The 14,674-nt window shown below is 40.6% G+C and overlaps 1 protein-coding gene across 1 annotated transcript in view; it reads right to left on the reverse strand.

The window, feature by feature from the left end:
• The window catches only part of LOC126183326 (contactin), a 160,377-nt gene that overhangs the window by 65,454 nt on the left and 80,249 nt on the right, over positions 1 to 14,674 (reverse strand). Inside the window, exon 14 of the mRNA XM_049925188.1 lies at positions 8,988 to 9,126. Within this exon, the coding sequence (XP_049781145.1) occupies positions 8,988 to 9,126 (139 nt within the window). The remainder of the gene's footprint in view (positions 1 to 8,987; positions 9,127 to 14,674) is intronic.

Consider the following 14,674-nt stretch of genomic DNA (forward strand, 5'->3'; position numbering starts at 1 on the left):
TGTGTGTGCGGACTTTTCAGACTTCGTACAGTTTCCAGCAAGGCTGGTAGTAACTGGTGTATGAAAGCTTATCGTAATGGAGTGAGATATTATGCACATAAATACTTTTATTTAACTATTCCTTGCACCAACAAAACAATTTTAGTGCGACTTGTAGTTACGATGTGTACAGCTGGTTTTTTCTATAGTTTTTGCAGCTGAGAACTACATGTCAGTAACTTCAAGGAGGTGTGTGTGTTAGAAGAGGTTCACCATGAGGTGAGGGGAACTTTATACACTTTGCAAAGCACAACGCCACCACAGCTCCATACCATGTTACACCGAGTTCTATATGTAGGTGTCCATTTTTCAACAAACTGCACTCTACTAGCCACAACATTTTCTCCTTTGCTTGTTTTGATTTGTATATAGGGTGTCCATAATTAAAGTTCCAGTTTCAAAATGCTGTAGAAAGAGATCCATTGCTCAGAATGGGAAGCATATTATTAATACAGGAGGAAACATCATGGGAAAGAAAATAATGAAAATTTTACCAATAGATGGTGCCTAAAGCGTCAGAGTAGATACACAGCACACAACTGTCCCTCAGTTTGTGTCTGAAACACCCTTTTTAACATGACCATCTCCATGAAGGCTCACAAAATGATTACACTGACAAGATAGGTTCTCCTAACATGCAAAGTGGCAGAGGAAGGAAAGAAGTTGATCCTACATCTGTCAAAGATGTGGTCACAGCAATGCAGGAGGGGTCAATCAGGGATGTACAAACATGCTGTGCACAGGGCATTGCATGAAGGCTGGATATGCCTGCGAGCACAGTGCAAAAAATACTATGGAAGATCTTACACTGCTATCCATTCAAAATCACCCATGTTCAGGAGATGCTTCTGACTGACCAGCCAGCAAGACAAATGGTCGCTCTGGAATTTTTTGGTCGCATCCAAGTGAACAATGAATGGCCGTGGAACATTCCGTGGGCAGACAAAGCCCATTTTCATCTCCAAGGACATGTCAATACACAGAATTGTAAGATATTTGCAACTAAAAATCTGCACACAAGTCAACTGGTACAATTTCGTTCAGCAACGGTGACTATGTAGTACAGGTTGACAGCATTGTTTACCTATTTTTTTGAGGAGATGAATTCTGCGGGTCCTGTTACTTGTACCGTCGTCACCGGGAAACTTTATATGAGTGTCTTTTGCACACCAATGTCATTCCAACCCTTCCAACAGTATGGGTGCGTGGGTAGGATCATTTTTATGCAGGATGTCACTAACCCGTACATTGCACAGACAGTGAAACAGCTGCTGCAGAGGTATTTCAGAAATGGTAGAGTTATCAGCCATCATTTCCCTACAGCCTGACCATCCAGATCACCTGATCTTAATCTATGTGGCTTCTGGCTATGAGGTTATTTGAGAAATGTCATTTTTAGTGTTCCAATAATGAACATAGGTGAAGCAATGGCACACATTGTGCAGTGCATTGTAAACATGGCCCCCAAGACACTTTGATCTGTTGTGGAACATTTTGTGTCTTGATTTCAACATACTACATACTGAACATGTCTTGCACCATTCTCACAACAATTAGAAACCCACATCATTTTGCTTATTATGCAGTTTTTGGCCTCAGGACAATTTGCAACTAATTTTTCCCATTTGATGAAGTATGACTGCTGTGGTGGATGGGCTTATCTAAGAGTGCCAGAACTGTTGACTGCCGAACTTGTGCAGTTATGCAAATTGAACAGTATGGATGGTGTAATGTGCAACTCAAACCATAGCTGTTATATTGGAATTCATCTGTCATTTGAAGCCAACCCTACTTCAGTTAAAGATACTTACAGCACCATCTACTGGTAAAATTTTCATTACTTTTTTTTGTTAAAGAGCAGCAGTTCTCTTTCTACAGTGTTTTGAAGCTGGAACTTTAATTATGGACACCCTGTATATCCACATTCACCATGTCTGTTTCGATCCACATTCACCGCGACTGCTTTATCATGGGGAATGGGAACATTCTTGTTTTGTTTTGTTTCTGTGGCAGTGTGTCTACAGTTAGATCTGCTATACAACTCTGTGTTTCTATGTCTCTCTCTCTCTCTCTCTCTCTCTCTCTCTCTCTCTGTGTGTGTGTGTGTGTGTGTGTGTGTGTGTGTGTGTGTGTCATCACAGCTGGTGGCATACTACAGTTGCATGTGTGAACTCCCAGTTTTTAGTGGCTCAACTTAAAGAAATGCAACTTTTGTTATGCCACAAATAGTTCAACTTGGTTGTACTTTGTTGCGCTACTTTCCTTCACCAATGCTCCCTGGTGGCAGTATACTGAAACATGAACATCCTGCGATAGTTATTGTGGAGTAATTGCTGCTGCACTCCATTCGATTTCAGTGTGTTTTCATTTTGTTACTGCAAAAAGTGAAAACAGTGGTTGGCAGGTACATTTTTGCTACTTCTGCAACTACACGAACAGCAACCTATGTCTGACTTTCTGCAGCAGTGTGTGTGTGTGTGTGTGTGTGTGTGTGAGAGAGAGAGAGAGAGAGAGAGAGAGAGAGAGAGAGAGAGAAGATTTTTGGATAAATAAATACATAAACTTAATATATGTAACAAAAAAATCGAGTCATACAAACTTCATGATTTGTGGGACCACATTGTATATATTGTGGATTATAAACAGGAGATAGCTCCCAAGTGTGACGCAGCAGCTGTTACACTAAAAATCAGTTATTCAAAATTCCTATATCAACTAATACGATAAAATTCTAAAAATCTTGGAAAAATGGTGTGTCTGCAGGTGATATTTACACACCAGCTGTTGGTTAGTTTGCCACTGCAGACACCATTTTCATTTTTGAGTGTTATTTCTTTTATTTAGTTTGTGCAGCCTGATTTATCCCTGTGTGAAATCTATTTTTGGATCTAACATTAGGGTTTTGTCTTCCTTGTACTTTGCTCTTGTCACAGCTCTAAGGCCATAACCTGCACTATAACATATACAGGATGAAGCAAAATTCGCACACTCGGGCTTCACAGCGCGACTCCTCACATGCCAGCGATAAAAAAAATGTCTCTCACAAAATTTCATCCGGCGAGTACATCCGGCAGAAAATTGATGTTAAAGAGTGGCAATCTGGAAACACTGTAACCAAATGTATGGTAACTACCTCTGTCTGGACAGATTTGTTGTGCTGTACAGTTGGTGCAGTGGATGCAGTTTTGGGTTAGCATGCAGGAGGTCAATAGTTCGATCCTGGGTGGAGGCATATGTTTTTTATTTTGTAAATATAGTCCAGGTGGTATGGTATCTGGCATCTTAATCATCAACAGTGATTGCAATGGGTCCTCTAGAGAACATTTGCACTTACATACTACAATCTTAGAAATGGAAGATTGGTCAGCTTTGAAAGTAGCCCTTTCCATGTCGTGGGCATGAATTTATTTGTACCACTTCATCTACTAGATGTGAAACCTGTTTTCTTTGTACCCTCATCCAATGGCCCCATAGTTTAGTACCAACAATTATTCTTGTCTTCTTCAAGTCCATTACATTTCGTTAGGGCTTTACATTACCAGTAGGACCAGCACTGTGCTTTGTGAATAATGCTTACTATTTGTATGTGTTACCACCATGCTCCCACTAATAATGCCTTTCACCAGTGAGTCTAGTAACCACATGCTGTTTAGTACGTATCTCAATCCATTATCATTATTCTATCGATTGGATTGCGGAAACATCACGTCTATTACCGTTACAGAAACAATGTAATTCAAAATCAAACATTTCCCAATCAGCGGTGTCAGGATGAGTCACACAGAACAATATCTGTCAGAAGGGTAATGAGTGTTAGGTGGAACAATGCGTAGGACTGACAGTGTGTTTGTACTTTATGCGCTGTTCATCAGACAGGGACTAGTTGCGAGCGGAGTAACGTACCCATGACAGACTCCGATGTACATGCATAGACGTATAGAATTTTCTCATTGTAAACCTCTAAACCGGTGTGGCGGACATATGGCATGCAAAAACGATGAATATGTGGATATTCTTCTGGTCCTTGGTGCATCTGATAACCGGGCTGGTGCTGCCACTCATGAATATGCTGCTAATTATCTTCATCAACACTATCCAGATAAGAGTGTGTTTTGTCATATGGAGCTGTGCCTTCGGGAGTCAGGTTCTCTCTTTACACCATCGTATGACACAGGTCATTCATATACCTTCCGTACTCCAGCTACTGAGGAAGCTATTCTGAAGGTCATACACCAAGAACCTCAGTGAAGTACACGTAGCAGAGCAAGGCAGCTGCGCGTCTCACAGTGCAGAGTCGTTAACATGCTGTATGAGCATGGGCTGCACCCTTATCATTATACTTTCACACAACACCTGCATCCTGCACATCGCCATCAGCAGATGCAAGTCTGTGAATGGTTCCAATGACAACAAGATGGCAAAGATTACTTTGTGAACACTGTAATATGGTTGGATGAAGCAGCATTCACTCACGAGGTTGTCTTCAATATGCACAATGCCCACCATTGGTCACTCACGACTGTGGATATCAAGTTCACTTTGGCATCAACGTATGGGCCGGAACATCAGACGACAGGTGTTTGGGCCACTACGTGTTGCCTGACCAATTGACTGCATGAAGGTATCATACATTCCTCGCAAACTATCTGCCTGATGCGCTGGAACATGTTCCATTACATGTTCGGCACAGGATATGGTTCCAACATGATGGTGCACCTCCACATTCTGGAATTAATGTGCGACAGTATTTGGACAGAACATTTCCAGGGGAATGGCTCAGACGTGGAGGTCCAGTTGTATGCCCACCACGTTCACCTGACCTAAATCCCCTGGATTTCTTCCAGTGGGGATACCTAGAGGAGCACATGTACTCCACTCTGCTGACAATGTGGAAGAATTGGTAGCGAGTGTTCATGCTGCTCTTGTTACTGTGGATGCAGCTTTGCTGCAAAGAGCCCAGAGCTGAATGATTCGGCAGGTTGCGCAATGTTTAGATGTGCAGGGAGGTCGCTTTGTGCATCTGTTGTTCTGAGGACAACGTATTCTGTTGTGAAGGTCATGCGGTCATTAATATGGACATTATTATTGCCACTGCTTGATAATGTACGACATCCGAGCGCTCACGTTATACGTAGTATAAATGACAAGTAGATGTTGTGTTATTGTACTGTGCTATCATCTTTAGCATCTTGCATCTCGAAATTGATATTGTTTTTGTAGTTATTCTGTCCTATGACACACCATTTGTTTCAACTGTCCATTTCTTATTTGTCTAACCACATATTTGTTATGTTCGGCATTACAAAATGTTGTAAATTTACGATACATGTGACCTAAGAAATGGTGTATATTACAGTATGAAATGTCAGAATGAAATTACCAATTTAAAAAAATAGTGCTCAACCCAGGATCGAACTCTCAACCTCCTGCATGCTAACAAAAACTGTACCCACTGCACCAACTGTACAGCAGAACTAAGATGTGCTGACACAGGTAGTTACCATACATGTGGTTACAGTGTTGCCAGATTACCACTCTTTAATGTCCCTTTTATGCCGGATGTACTTGCACGCCGAAATTTTGTGAGAGACATTTTTGTTATCACTGGCATGTGAGGAGTCGCACTGCGAAGCCCGATTGCGTGAATTTTGCTTCACCCTGTATATGCACTGCCTCATGATGCCACTACAGAAAGCCAAAAGCTGTGGTGCCAAATTAAGACGCATATGTGAACTCCACTTTATGCTGCATATGGAGGACAGGCTGGTGGCCTGATATCACAATCAATTACGCCCGCAGGGGGGGATCAGCGTTTGCTGCATCTGCACAGTCTCCTTTGTGGTGTCCGGGTTTTTGTCTTCTCCTCCATCCCTGGGGGTACCTTCCCTGTTTTTTGCTCCAGCTCCTAGGCTGAGCCCTTTGTCCACCACACATTCATCTGCTACTTTTTCCAGCCCCCACTCAGCAGGAGTTCGCAGGTGCCGGTCCAGCAGCCAGTTCCTGCTCCCACCCTAGAGCTGCCAGATGTCCCCATGGATTCATCTTCAGCACCCCCCCTCCCCCCGTCCGCTGCCTTTGTTGGCGTTGCACCACTGGACATTTGCCCACAGGGGAGTCATCACTATCAGAGCTGTTTCCGGGCCTACTCTCCAGTTGCAGCTAATAGCAGGGGGCTTCTGTCCTCATCGAGGGCACCTGCCTATGATGATCAGGAAGGCATGGACATCTGTTTCCTGGGTACCTATGTCGTCCCATGGTGTGGGGGAGGGACCCCGGGGTTGCATCGTCTAACAGCCAACCCTCCATGGGGCGAGGACTGTGGTAGCCCTATTTCAATATTTTTCTGTGCATCATACCAGTAGCCTGACACCAACTACTGTCGTAATACAACTCATCCGTGCCAGCGGTGCAGGTCCAGCCACCAAGCGGTGGTACAACCTAACACTGGAAGCGCCACTGCATCGAGGTTGGCATGCACAGACGACTGACAGCACCACCTCGAGAGACTGACAAGCAATCTACACATTATAATAATGGAGTGGAGTGTACTCTGCCTCAATCTGTTATTGTGTGTTCTCGTGTTAACTTGACTTTCCTTTCGGGTTGTTGGCACTGAATTGGATTCCCCCTGGCATTGTACTCTGACTGTGTATGGAAGTTCTAAACAGTTTTCTCATTAAAGTGATTTCCATTCTGTGTGTGTGTGCTGACTTGTGTGCGTAGTTACTACAAAATTCCTCACAGGTAGAGGGAGAAAGTATATGGCAGGAGACAAAGCACAAATTGTTCCAACTTTTACCAATTGGGTGGAGCACCCAGGTGTTATGAAAGTTAACTGAAAAGACCAATGTCATGCCAGGGTCGTTTTATGTCAATTACGCCAGTTTTTTCTCCAGCAACACTGTTTCATAAAGTGTAAATCATGACAAAATTATAAAAATGTTAACGCAAAAGTGGGTGCAAATTAACATTGTAAACTTAGGAAATTCGACTGGAGCAATAACAAATGTTATCAATAGTGGGAGAATATTAGTTCTGAAAATGTTAAAGTAGGATTATACTATAAAGCAATTCCACAAAAGTTGTTCTTTCTTCCAGGAGTGTTAGTCCCCCACGTTTCACAGGAGAACTTCTGTGAAGTTAGAAAGGTAGGGGTGGGGCATTGACGGAAGTAAAGCTGTGAGAATGGGCTGGGAGTTGCGCTTGGGTAGCTCAGTTGGTAAGAGCAAAGTGAAAGGCAAAGGTCCCAAGTTCGAGTCTTGGTCTGGCACACAGTTTTAATCTGCCAGACAGATTCATATCAGTACACACTCCGCTGCAGACTGAAAATTTCATTCTGAAATCATATACCTTTCTGCATGATGTTATGATGAACTCTGTTTACAGCTGGTACAATTGTTGGAATGTATAGTAGTTTGTGATATACCTTTCTCACTGACACCAATATGTTGTATTATGAAACATACCTGGGCGTATCAAATATGAACCAGAATTTAAATCTAGCACTGTGACAGTGGATGGAAATGGCTGCCACCTTGACAGGATGTTGGGGGATGTCGGGAATAGCACTGTGATGCCGCAGTTGGTGTAACGTAACCACTCGTGTCTGGCGGACGGCGCATAATAATCAAGTTTTTTGTGAAAGAATGCTCCGAACCTGTGGAAATTTTAAAGAGGCTCCATGCACAGTTTGGGGAAGAAACCCTTTCGAAGATCCCAGTGTATGAATGGCATAAAACTTTTTGGCAGGATAGGTAGCTGTGGAAATTGCACCCCACCAAAAGCAACCCCGAACAAGCATCACATCAGACAACATTCATGCCGTACAGAACCTGTTGCAGAAGAACACCACATAAAACTTTTCGAAATTACTTCAGCAGCATGGATAAACTGTGAAAGTATTCAAGCCATTGTCACTAATGACAATTCATTTGTACAGCAATGCAAGGCCATACACTGTTTCTTTAATGATGGAAAACTGGAGCAAAGTCTTTGGGAAACTCCCCAACTCATCATGCTGCAACCATCACATGTTTGGAAATCTGAAAGAAGAGCTCAGAGGACATCACTTTGATGACAATGCAGCGGTAGAGGAGTTTGTGAGCAAGTGGCTGTACACGGATCCCTCTTCTTTATTCGAGGATGGCATGAAAAAGTTGCCAGTTTGATGATAAAAATGTGTAGCAAAGTCAGGGGAAAATATAAGGCAATGACTTGCATTTGTCTTATGGACCAACAAGACTATGACAAAATGTAGGTAAAAACTTCATCATGAGTGAGCCAGGTTGTAAACCATAATCCTGCAAGACGATGGTCACTTTCCTTCTTTATTATCATCATCTTGCGAGATTATGGTTCACAGCCTGGCTCGCAATGAAGGTTTTAACGACATACTGTCATTATCTTGTTTGCTCATATTATGACTGCATGTCATTGCAGAACTACAACTAATGCATGTTCACAGCATTTTTATGATTTGAACTCTCTGAAGATTGTTATAGAAAACAACCAAAACTAGTCACTGTGCTTTAGTTGTATACTGAAAATTGTGGCCAAGGCATTAAAAGCTTTTTATATTAAAATGTTTTATTTGATAAAATGGAGAAACGGAACTTTATTAGTTTATGACCAAGAAAAGAAAAAAAAGAAACATGTTTGCAGAACGTTTGCAATGAAAATGAATTGAGATAATCTACCCAGACTCTGCCTAATGAAACAGGGAACAGACTAAAGAGTGTTGACTTAGGAAGGACACCGTAATATATCTAGGTTTTGGTTCAAATTTGGCAGATGCGGGTGGTGATTAAAGTTATATAGCTTTAAAGATAAACTAAAATAAAACTGTTATCCTTGCCATAACCTTCACAGACAACACTGACAGTCATAACAAGTAACAACATTAATATAAAACAAACAAAAGAACATTACATTTGTTGTATAACAAATACCTGGTGGGCCTGGAGGTCCTTCAACAATAAGATGGGTTTTAGAAGCAATCCTTCCAACAGCACTCTTTATAATACACTCATAGTCACCGCCTTCAGCAAAAGATATGTTTCGAATATCCAAAACATTGCCTTTAATATGCTGAAAAAAAGTACAATTTAGTGATTAATATCATTTACATGGCACATTGTTTTAAGAGTAAACAAAATGCCAGTTACATGGATAATAATCTTCAATAGCCATTGAAGATTGGACAAGTGACACAGCACATCTTATTTAATAATAATAATAATAATAATAATAACAAAATCTACAGCCACAGGCTTTCTGAATTTTACACAAGAAATTGAAAAACAAATGGAAATCATTCAAATTATTCTTCAGATTTGTCTCCATTTGAAACAGCGTGCTCCATGACCATATTAATGAGATCCAAGATAAGACAAAGGGCAGCACTGGTCATAAAATTTTAATCTCTTTATTGCAGATTGATTTCAGCTACTGCACAGCTATCTTCAGAGCAATTATAGCCAAGTCATGATGAAACATCGTAAATAAAATCACTCGTGGTACCACACTGACATTAAACTCATGGTACCACACTGACATGACATGTAATGGCATAACTGTCAATGCGGTACCATGTGCAATTTTATTTATGATGAATCATCAAGACTTGGACATAACTGCATTGAACTACACAGTAGCTGAAATTAATCTGCAATACACAGATTAAAAATTTATGACCAATGCTGCCCTTTCTCCTATCTTGGATTAAAATTGTTTCTCTACAAGTATACATGTGCAAATATTTGAAAATCCTCTTCTTTTATGGAAGGACAGTACTTTTATATATTATAAAACAGTGTACAATATAATCCACAGAATAATAATTGTGATACAATTCTGAGTGCACTTTTCAGTGCCAAGAAAAGATTACATTGAGGGCACTGAAAATAACCTAAAGTTTGTAGAATACTATAGTCATCAAAGCAGCTGCACATAAGATTGAATTCAACCTGTTCCTCCATTAGGACGATGTCGATATATCTACTGTGTCATGCTTACAGCTAGAATAAAAGGGGGTCTAGCAAACAAAATATTAACTCAAAACAATCACAAAGTAGTGAAGCAAACTTCCTCAATATTATGTTACAACAGTCACAACTCTGGTGGAAGTCCTCGTAGTGCCAATTTACAATTTGATGGCAGAATTACTTTTAGATGTCACCTACTAACACCCCCCCCCCCCCCCCAAAAGAAGAAGAAGAAGAAGAAGAAGAGAAATACAGTCTTTGACTTCCAAATATACTCCCAAAATGAACAATAGACACATCTGGAGGAAGATGTTAATATAGTAACTGGTTACTGTTAGATCATCTTCTTCCTCTGCACACCAAGGTTTAGGTACTTGTGCCTGTTCTGTCTTCACTTGTAACTACCACTTTGTTCTGGGTTTTCCCACATCGCTTCTTCCTCTAGGCTGGTACAGCATGGCCTGATGTGGGATTCTCTTTGTACTCATTCTTTGTAGGTGATGTTTCAGTAATGTTTTATTCTCTTCAATCTTTTCAATAATATTATGAATATCTAGTTCATTCCTAATATCAATATTATGAAAAGGATAGTTGCTACACACCATATAGCGGAGATTCTAAGTCGCAGATAGGCGCAACAAAAAGACTGTCACAAAATGAGTTTTGCACGCACGCACGCACACACACACACACACACACACACACACACACACACACACACACGCGCGCGCGCGACGACAGTCTCTGGCAGCTGAAGAATCTGGCAGCTAGCTGTCAGAGACTGTGGTCAACTGTGTGAGTGAGTGAATGAATGTGTATGCGTGGCCTTGTTGCTCTAAGGCTCATTTTGTGACAGTCTTTTTGTTGTGCCTATCTGAGACTCAGTATCCCTGCTATATGGTGAGTAGCAACTATCCTTTTCATGATATTGTTACATTCCGTCCTGGATTTTCCACTGATTGATCATTCCTAATATCTTCACTTCTTACATGGTCTTCCCTGGTAACACCTCCGACTTTCCAAAGAAATCTCGTTTCCACTGCTTGTAGTTTATTTTTATTGGATTATTTAGGGATAGATAGCTCAATTCCACACAGCAACACAAGTGTAGCTATGGTTTTACTGTTAGATGACATACCTAATATTACAGTCAAAGTGAGTAACAAATCTGCAGATGGCTGACTTAGCCCTAGAACTGCTGCAAGCTTCAGCCACTGTCGTCTAATCGCACATTACGGTGTGCACAGAACTAAACTTCAATAATATTTTTTTATAAAATCAGAATCGCACTGTAAAATCACAGTAGTTGCTGTTTTTGATAACCATGAAAGAGAACTTTCAAACTAATCCAAGGTTTCTATTAAAAGTTTATATGGGTCTGAGAAAAAGTTAGTTTACAAAAATTATAAAAACTTCTTTACTTGCGACTGGAAAATTCTATAACTTGAGATTTACACGAGAAATATACATGCCTGTAAATTATAAAAAAACTCATTAATATTGGACCAATACATTTCAAGATATAATCTTTTAAAGTGACCAGTTCCTAGAAAGACACTGAAAATTGGACTGCTTCTGGTCTACATAGCATAAAGTGTTGCTGAGAAACTGCACATATTTTGCTGCACTGCTTGCCTTTTGCACAATCTGATACGTGAGATGTGTAGAATAATTCCTGCCTTTTCACATTATATGCACTATCGGGCTGGGCTAGCACTTCGATGGGTGAGTGCTGTTGGCAAGTGGGGTGCACTCAGCCCTTGTGCGGCAAACTGAGGAGCTACTTGATTGAGAAGTAGCAGCTCTGGTCTTGTAAACTGACATATGGCTGGGAGAGCGGTGTGCTAACCACATGCCCCTCCATATCCACATCCAGTGATGCCTGTGGGTTGAGGGTAACACGGCGGCCGGTCGGTACCGTTTGGCCTTCCAAGGCCTGTTCGGATGGAGTTTAGTTTACTTTTCACATTATATATGTTTGTATCATGTACTTTGCAGATTAGAAAATCAAATTACAGTTACTTGGCTGTGCAAGCCATTGTCTATTCCATGTGGCCACCAGAGCTGCTTAGAACCTGCAAGTATTTTGCTACTCCGTTCTTTTGTAAACCTGATATGTCAGTTCATTAGGATACTTCATGCTCTTCACATTATATATGTTTGTGTTATTTCCCTTGTGTATGTTAGGAAATCTACTCAATCAATTCTTAAGCAGAAATGAAACAAGAGCAGGTGAAAGCTGTAATGGTTTCCGACATTACACACAGAAGCAGATAACGACAGCATTGGCAGGAATGTTGAAATGTGGAGAACAGTGAGTCACCACTCTTTTGTGCATGTTCACCTGCTCCTGCGCTCAGCCTTCAAGGCCTTCCTGCCTGCCAGGTGTAAATGAATGCCCTTAGCCATCTGGCCCTTCTACCTGCCAGGTGTACATGTACACCCACAGCTATCTGGGCACTCTACCTGCCAGGCGTACACGTCTGTCCACAGCCGTGAAAGGTTTAAAAAGAATACAGTACAATGGTTGAGCAGCTCCTCGTAAGCCATGCATTTCTGTAGTCAACGTTAAGTGACAATTCGGGTGGTGTAAAGTGCAATACTACTGCACAGTTGGTGACTGGAAATGACTGATTTGGATTGATGAATTATGCTGTATGCTGTGGCAATCTGATGGAAGTGCTTATGTTTGGCTAATGTCCAGAGAATGTTACCTGCCACCACAGCTAGTGCCAACAGTGATATATGGAGTAGGGGGCGTTAGAGTATGTGGGTGTTTTTTGTGGTCTCCTTACTGCTCTTATGAAGCCACGAAATGCGGAAGGATGGAAACAAACGTTAGAGCTCAGTGTACTTTGTACAGCAGAGGAACAATAAGGAGATGATAACTGTTTACACCAGTATGACAATGTATCCTATCATAAATAACATTCCTGAAATGGGCTGGCCTACCCAGAGCTCCACGATGAATTACAGTGTCGACTTTGCTCCAGACCTCAGTGTCCAACATCCCTACCTTCTTTAGTTTTGGGTCTTGAGAAAGAATGGGCTGCTATCCCTGCACAGACATTAAGACATTTCATTGAAAGTGTTCCCAGCAGAATTCAAGCCACCATGAAGGTGAAGGGTGGACACACTGCATATTAATGTTCACTACTAGTTGTCCAGATACTTCAGATAAGATTGTATATATTTATTTTCACTGTATTATGATGACAAATCCTACATCATTTTGAGATGATTCCTAGATGAATGAATGAATAATTAAGATAAAATCAAGTAGTTTAAATGGGGCAAATGTGCAGAAGAGTAGCTATTGGAGAACCAGTTGTGAGGTAGCTTTCACAGTAGTAATACCAGTGGGCCACAGTACTTTATTTGCACAAATCATTTTAATTACTTGTTTTATTATTTGCTTCAGAGTGCAAAGACAGCAAGAGATGACAGTATAATTGACAGAAGGTAGAAGTGTAATAATCGGGTGAAGTAAATATGTCAGGAACAGCTTGGGACGGAAAAGTGGACTCATAGGAAAACGATCAACTCATAACAAATACACTAATCTGGGAGAGAGGTATCAGCAATTAGTTTCAAAAAATACAATGGCTGACAATGAATGCATTTTTGCTAAATCCGAGTTGAAGTCAGACACTACTGAGGAGAGAAGGGCCATAAAGCAACAGTACTGTCAATATGTTTAGTGGGTGCAAACCAAATGTGAGGGTACCCATCTGAAATGTTCAATCAATGGGTAAGAAGCTGTCTGCAAGGGGAAGGGAATGGAGGAGAACAGAAACTACACACCAGTTAGATTTACTGTATCATAAGTAAAATATATGAAATAATTGCAAACAGATATACAAGGTGAACCAAGAATGGTGCACTTAAACACCACAATGCAATTCCTTGCATACAAACCGCATAAGATTGCCCCTAACCGAATTTTGCCCTTCACATATGTTCAATACAAAAAAATCAACAATCTGTAATCATGTCTACAACAAGTATCTCCATTCAATATTGGTTAGCTGTGCTGCCCAGTTTGTGCAGTGGGACAGTTTTGCGTATGAATACTAGAGTCCTATTCGGGGTCTATGGTTACTCGTTATTTATTTTCCAGTTTTGATCTGCCCAATAATGTTGTGGAATGTACTGTTTTTAAACAATACACATACTACAACTAGAGTGTTTTTAATGTTGACAATAGCAAATTATTGCTCAGACATGTCGAAATTTTCTTTAAGAGTAATAATCAGTTAAAATTAATCACCTGTCATAAGGCAGAAATAGCTATAAAATTTATCAATGTGGATATGTTAAACACAGATACATACATACTACATTCAGTAAAAGTAGCTGTTGATTTGAAAGCTGAAAGACATAATTAGTTACACCCTGATGATGACAAATATAGTAATAGTGTTGCTAACCCACTGGTGACGTAATCTCCTAACTGAATCAACTTATGACAGGCAGGTATCATGAAAACTGGATTTGAATTTAAAGGATGAAATAGTGCGAAACAAAATACTTAAACAATGTGACTTGCATGGTTGTAGGGGAACTACCTAGGATAGATGTAGAGAAGTTAGATTAAGACGATTTTTATTTTGAGGGAAGTGGTATATATTAAAAAAAAAAAAATGGAAACA

The sequence above is a fragment of the Schistocerca cancellata genome, chromosome 4 (assembly GCF_023864275.1).
Source record: "Schistocerca cancellata isolate TAMUIC-IGC-003103 chromosome 4, iqSchCanc2.1, whole genome shotgun sequence".
In the NCBI taxonomy this organism is placed as follows: domain Eukaryota; kingdom Metazoa; phylum Arthropoda; class Insecta; order Orthoptera; family Acrididae; genus Schistocerca; species Schistocerca cancellata.